The following is a 7,500-nucleotide window of genomic DNA, read 5'->3' as shown; positions in this document are numbered from 1 at the left end:
ATGTGATTATTCATTTAATTACTGAAGGACAGGGGGCCTCCCTGCTATGCCTATAAGAAATGGAGAGGAGTCTCCACCTAGTGGTGATGTTGGGTAGGTGTATCAGGATCTCTTGTGCAATGCCGCAGCTTAGCTCTTTGTTGCTCTAATTTCATTGATGGGAAACTGGCATCAAGCGAAGCAACAAGCAGCCAGCAAAGTCTGCCATTCATAAACTATAGCTAATTTGGTCAAATCATTTTGCTAATTTGTATACCATGAGCAAGGTCCTTTGCGCAAATATGGGTACCGGTAGGTCAGTGCAATACTCTCACACGCCACACGATAACTTTAGTTCATAATGCGTAACAGACTTTGCTCGTTGCCCCTCAAGGAGGAGCCTGCATGAGTCATCCAAATAAAAATAGAACAGATCCTTTTTTTATGGGGTCTATATCATTCTTAAATGTTACTTTTATGTAGTTCATTGATGAATGAAACACCTGAAGGATAACTGTGGAGGAACCGCAAGGTCCTTGGAGACAATTCACATAAATATGCATAAGCAAACTTCTAAAAGTCATGACGAGCATTAAAACTATGATGTAACTTTCAAACAGTGTCTACATAGTAACGTTTTCTGCTTGCATTTTTTGTAACCTTCAAACCCTTTCCAACCCCCATTCTCCATCTAAATGAGACCCTTGTGGAAGCCAACTCACCCAGGAGTCGTGTTTGATTGGCCGCCTCTTGGATGGGTTGCTACGTGGCGACGGCGAGTGCAGCGAAGCGGACAGGAAGGGCTTCCGCAGTCTCTCCCCAATGCTCAGGGTTGTGCTCTTCTCCGAATCTGTGAAGGGGGGAGCAGGGGTGATGGGTGAAAGAGGGGAAGAATGTCACATCAGGAGGGAGCCTCACCATTCATTAGGAGAATATGAATAATTCATCCAGATACCCAAGCTGCACAACACTAAAACAGGCTGTAGGTTGTAGGTAAAGGCACAGGTCTAGAGGGTATATATGCATTAGATTGAGAGAAAGGTGCTTTGGGTGTAGTATAAGTATACATAGGTAGGCCTATAGGTGCAGGTATAGAGGGTATATATGCATTAGATTGAGAGGAAGGTGCTTTGGGTGTAGTATAAGTATAGGTAGGAATGATAGATAGGTACAGAGAGTGTATATGTATGAGACTGAGAGGAAGGCGTTTTGGGTGGGGTTGTACCTGAGACACAGTGGGAGTGGGGGTGGGGGTGGGGGTGGGTAAGGGGGTCTGTCCCTGTCTGTGGGTCGGATCCTGAGCAGGAACAGCACGTGCGAGCTTTCTTGATCTTGTCTGAAACGGTAAGAACAGCAGAAAGAGTCATTGGTGCTCCCCTGCCCACCCTCCACATCTTGTACTCTTCCAAAACCAGGAAACAGGTGGGGCAAATCATCACAGGTTCCTCACACCCTGGACACAACCATTCTCTACCCTCCGGCAGGCGCTACAGAACCCTGTAAACCAAACTACAAGACAAACGAGCCGCTTCTCTCATTCCATCACCCTTATAAACAGCTGACTCTCATCTGCTATGCCATAGCTACTCTTGTTTCTACTGTTATCATTACACCCTGCTTCACATCTACAAATACAGTATTGTACAAACACTTGTACATCACAATTTCATTCCCATATGTGATGCACAATATTGTTGTTTACACTACCACACACACTTGCCCTTTATGTGTATTGTCTGTCTTTTACATAATCTGTATATTGCTCCTGTATAAGTTGTGTATTTAAATATTGCTTGAATGTTAATGTTAAATATATATGTATGTATGTATATATATATACATTATATATAAATAATATGTACATTGTCTGTATATTGTCTGTTTGAGAGTCATGAATGGCCCAAACCAAATTCCTTGTGTGTGTTTAACATACTTGGCCAATACATCTGATTCTGAAAGAACAAGTTAACATATTATTTATAGTCTAACTACAATAAGCAATAACCAAATATTGAACAATTCATCCATAGAATGGATGTGTATGAGGCAGAATGTTTTTTTAAATCTGTAAGTGAAACAGTCTACTATATCCCAGTATGTACTTGTACCTACATCTGGAATTTGTATTTCTGTACATAACTCCCTGAACTAATGCAAATAAGTTAAATTAGTGAATACATGAAAACCTTCTCATTCATTTGACTGTCACAATCGTGAACGCTGAAATGTCCACACACACAGAAGATCAACATCAGTCAATAAACAGTTTTCAGGAGAGAACACCTGTGGTGTAAGAATCCCTCACCTTCTTGTGCTATCTCCCATAGGTCCAGTGCCACTTTGAAGGCCTGGGCGACTGTTAGTGTCACTGCCTGTGCCTGGAGACATGAAGAATGAATATAGCTTCACATGCTTGCATTCACTCAGATTGTACAGTTAAATGTCACGCACGCACAAACGCACGCACGCACGCACGCACGCACGCACGCACGCACGCACGCACAGTTAAATTTAATATTATTTACAGGAGTAATGTGACTAAAGTCTTAAAATTTGATTAACTTGGTACATGCTTGGTACATGCTTGTGTCCACTAGATGATGCTAGTCACATTTCACGTCACTGCAATGTACAGCCACTAGGTGGAAGTCAGGTAACACAGTCTCACTGTCTGATGGAACAGAACTAATGAACCACATCAGTGCAGCGCGTACCCACACAAACGTCCATTCAAGAAAACACGGCCATCCCCCAGCCGGAAGCTATTGTTTAGTTAGCTATTGTCCAGTGCCACTGGGGAGTCGATTACAGGCAATACTCTAATAACACACTCCTGTTTAGTGAGGCAAATGACAGTTGAATGCATGGGCTAAATTACCCAACAATTGCTATTGATTTCACTTGCTGTTCAAGTGGCTGTTACGTTCATGCTGCTGGATCTCTGTAATTTTGATAACACCAGACTGTAGCCTTATGCACACAGGTTGTTATGAATAAAAAAAAAAACAGGCTTAAGGCAGTGGCACTTGATGTCCCCTCCATTAAAGAGTTAGTCCTTGAGGCAGAAGAAAGATAGTTGATATTTGAACTGAACAGCTAATAAAATAAACCCTTCCTTTTAGTTATCCTGAAGCAACATTGGAGCGCAAGCACCCCTTGTTGTTGTTTGGCTAGAATAGTGCATTTCTCCATCCGATTTCTGTTATATTTCATATATTTTATATATTTTGCCACCTTGTTTATTTCCCACTTTTTTTAGCACACACAATGGACAGACAACTACAGGAATGTAAAGAGCATGGATGTAATGGATTATAATGAAAGACTACCCACTTTCAACCCCTGGGTTAAATATATGATATGTAATATGTTTAATCCACCAGAGAGTAGCACCCAAGGCTGCCAATGCCCTGACAGAGTTTTTTTACTGGCAGTGAGCTTTGAGGACTGGAGGTGTTCTCACTCACAATTTTCTTCTTCTGACAGAGGAACGCGTGACACTCCAGCGTCTCGTTGAACTGGCTCTGGGATACGTACGCGAAGACCTTGTCCTGTGTTTTATCTGCGGTGCAGTACGAGATTCTGAAGGACAGAAGAGAGGGGGGAAAATTAGTTAAAAAAAAACCTGCTTTTTTTGCGTGTAACTTAAAGGTGCTGTGCACAATTCAGGTTAAAGATTGTTGATCAAAGGTGTCAGCAGCCAATTAAATTTTTTCATAAAAAATGTCCCTCATGGCTTTAAAATGGCTTTGATGTAACTCTACACCTTTGCATCATTTAGTACTGCGGAGTTATGAATAAGAAAATTAGCCACACCACCACACATCATTCTGATGTAGCCTTATGCTAATGATATGTAAATCCCCACCCTGCAAATTGACAGGATTGGTCCCTTAGGCATGTGACGTATGAAACCCAGGCTGTCTGATTCTGTGTTTCTGAGACTGTCCAAGTTCTAAGGTGGCAAGGTTGCATTGACTAGCGTTTACTTCGCTTATGATATGTCACATTTACATTTACATTTACATTTAGTCATTTAGCAGACGCTTCTGTCCAAAGCGATGTACAAGGGAGAGAAAAGTCAAGCTACGAGCAATAGAGACTTAGTGTAACAATAAATACTATTTTACATAAGAAATAGGAATGTAACTGCTGTAAGTGCAAGTTAAGTACTAGTAGAAGTGCAAGTTAGGAAGGGAGGTGCTCTCTGAAGAGTTGGGTCTTCAAGAGCTTCTTAAAGGTAGAGAGGGACGCCCCTGCTCTGGTAGTGCTAGGCAGCTCGTTCCACCAACGTATAACTACGAATGAGAATAGTGTCATGTATCATATAAAAAAAACAGCATATGGACATGATAACAATGTTAAAAACTTGAATTTCACTGGACGGGGTCTTTAAAACACATAGTGAAACTAGAGCACACAGAGAGGCTTTCAACTACGAGTGCAAAAAAAAAAAAACAAGCAGACTCCAGACTGCCATATATTCCAGCAAAAAAGACCCAGAGAAATCATATAAAGATTAGATTACACAAGAGTGATGGAAAAGGTGTGGAATAGCTTTTTGATTTGATTCAGTTGAATTGATTTCTTACACAAACACACACACATTTATGATATCATTGTGAAACATTACATAATTATGGGTTTGTGCATCTGCAGCAGTTTCAGCACAGAGGTGCTTACAATGCATTAAATCAGCGGAAAAAAAGAAAGATTTAGGCAAGAACAGACTACTAATACATTTATCTCCCAGGATCGAACAAATGCAGTCTGTAGCCAACACCCAATGAAGCTACAGCACTCTGCCTTAAGACTACCATGTGAAGACAACCTAAACAGAAGCCACAACCCAATTCAAAGCTAGCGCCTGCAGGTTTCCATTACAGGCTAGTTCCAGCACTGGGGCATATTGGCTGTGTCATCTTCAACTGGCAGTCAGGAAGTAGTATTGATTCGACCCACTCAAGCATACAGCATCGCAGTATATCCTTGAGGTTGCAAGGTTGCTCTCGTGTGTGTGTGTGTGTGTGTGTGTGTGTGTGTGTGTGTGTGTGTGTGTGTGTGTGTGTTTAAACAGATTTATTTATTATGGACATAGGCTATGCTCACAACTATAATTGATTTCCCGGCTCTGTCAAGACAGTGATTGCATTTTAGATTGAATGCGAATCATGCCCTCTCTAGCCTCTCTCTCTCCCTCTCTCACACACACACACACACCCATATATATTGCAGATATGGAATATAGCCGTGTACACATGAAGTGTCCGTGGGGTGTTGAAACAGAGTGCTTGTTATTCCTAAAGCCCCTCACCCCATCACACTTCAACAGGCACTGAGAATGCCTACTGTGAGAGAGCTTTAGGACGTGGAAGCGTGGTAAGGCCCTGTCAAACATAGGAGTCCAATTATTTCCTTTCACACTAGGTTTCATCTGACACACACACTCACATAACTTTGCACAGCTATAGGGCCAGAGCTTGATCATGACAAGTCATGCATGCACACCCACACAAACACACACATGCACACACACACACACACACACGTGTTGGCAGACACAGAGAAATAGACACATGCATGTGCCCACACATACAGATAGACGCACAAACAGAGAATAGCACGCATGCACACACGCACGCACACACACACGCACGCACCCACTCACACACAGGAACAAATACCCAAGCTTTGTTTGTGCATCTACTGCCAAACACAAAATGTTGACAGCATGAGCTAATTCACACCACTTTTCCCCTGGACCAGCCATCCCATTAAAAACTTCTACAAATTATTTTTTTTCGCTTGTTCAAACCATTTGAAGAGCCCGCATTACAATAATCACAGCTGGCTAGCGGGTCCACGAGGGACAACGGCATCATCAAAGAGCATTTCAGAAGTACAGGTGTGAGAGGCAGAACTGGACATAATCAGAGGATCAAAAGGGAAGAGCGAGAGAGAGAGAGAGAGAGAGAGAGAGAGAGAGAAAGAGAGAAAGAGAGAGAGAGAGTACACATGCTGTCAAAGGTAGCCCATGGAGGGCACTGAGAAACAGTGGAGGGCTGAGAGGAGTAAGTGAAACAGCACGTCTTTGGGGAGAGGAGCTGGAGATGTTCAAATCCACTTCAAAAGGGCCCGGTCGGGTAATTAGCTCTATTGAGCGCAACGTGAGAAAACAACGGCGGTCTCAGATCTCCCCCTCTGATGAACAACATGTTGCTCGGCCTGCTTCTGACGCCTGACCCAAATAGCACAATGCCCAAGACACCCCAGCTCGCCTCCCCCTCCGTCTTGTCCGTGAGTTATTGTTTATTTTAGTTCGGCAGAGTATCCAAATGACGCCGTGTTCAAAAAGCGAGCCGCAGGGAGGAAAGCTGTTGGCCTAAATGCAATTTTAACTAGATTGAAGCAATCAAAGTCAAGCTAAGGGGCTAGCCTACAGGTGAGAGCAGAAGATGACGAATACATTTTCACGAGGTAAGCAAAACACTGTTGCCTATTTGATAAACTGTGACACTGCGGTAATTAGTAAATGTCGCAGCTGGGAAGATAAACTCAACTCTTTATTTGCTGTTCAAACAATATCTACGTCGTCTTAATGTCATCTGTTTTCAAGAGCACTGACAGGGAAAGAGAGTTGACAGTGTTGTGCAGTGATGTGCTTCAGTTATGATGTTTTTTTTCTCATATTGGATCCAGGTCAGCTGTGAAGAGTTTGCCGGATTAAAGTCTCACTGCCAAACAAGCTGAGCATTCTCCCGCCGCAGAGTGAGCGTGCGCCACTGGGGCGAAAACGTTTGACGTGGGAAATCCTTCTGGCGAGAATGCACGTGTTCGTTATATCGGAACATAAAAATGCGGTTTGACAATGGCAGAAATGAGGGGGAAACGGGTTTGTCAACACAGCTGTAAAATTTCAGCTTCACTCTTCAGTGTCTCACACACCTGGAACCTTAACGAAGTGTTAGTAAAATACTTTTTTATTTGTTTTTAAATCACAGTAATTTATGCCCCCCACTCAGGTTGGTAGATGTTGTGAAAATAAACCGTTTCTGTTATCAGTGAGGCTTTGGTAATGTTTATATGTCCTGTGCTGCTCAACGGTGGCGTTTTCCTTGTTTTGGCGCTCTATAAATAAAATGTAATTGAATTGAAATATTTCAAATAGACTATGCCAAGGATATGATGTAGAAATTCCAGGAATTGCTAATATTTATGTCATTATCTTAATAACATTATCTCCCCCCCTCCCTCCGTCTACTCCCTCCCCTCTCTTCTCTCTGATACTGAGCAGAGTACCCTTTGGTCCATTAAAACATCTTCATAGCTTGAGACACTGAGATAGGAACTCTGCCAAAGAGAGGTTCGCCCTCCCAGAGAGTACCCACAGATTCTATATGGCTGGGGAAGAATCCTATTACTGGATACACAGAGGGATTTGTAGCTTTGCTAAACTTACTGCCATGCAAACCATGACACTAAGCTACTTTCCTTTGAACCTGACTGAAAAAGAACACACAC

At 42.6% G+C, this 7,500-nt stretch overlaps 1 protein-coding gene across 6 annotated transcripts in view; it reads right to left on the bottom strand.

Moving 5' to 3' along the window:
• Nucleotides 1–7,500, bottom strand: part of si:dkey-71h2.2 (low density lipoprotein receptor adapter protein 1) — a 57,946-nt gene that overhangs the window by 14,057 nt on the left and 36,389 nt on the right. For all 6 annotated transcript variants that reach the window (XM_031581532.1, XM_031581531.1, XM_031581533.1 and 3 more), the window contains exons 4-7: nt 3,447–3,561; nt 2,285–2,357; nt 1,205–1,315; nt 702–829 (exon numbers count right to left, since the gene is read on the bottom strand). In XM_031581532.1, the coding sequence (XP_031437392.1) occupies nt 702–829; nt 1,205–1,315; nt 2,285–2,357; nt 3,447–3,561 (427 nt within the window). The remainder of the gene's footprint in view (nt 1–701; nt 830–1,204; nt 1,316–2,284; nt 2,358–3,446; nt 3,562–7,500) is intronic.

This window comes from Clupea harengus, chromosome 15 (assembly GCF_900700415.2).
Source record: "Clupea harengus chromosome 15, Ch_v2.0.2, whole genome shotgun sequence".
NCBI lineage: Eukaryota > Metazoa > Chordata > Actinopteri > Clupeiformes > Clupeidae > Clupea > Clupea harengus.
The sequence above is the reverse complement of the archived record's forward strand: the minus strand, read 5'-3'. Positions and strand labels throughout refer to the sequence as shown.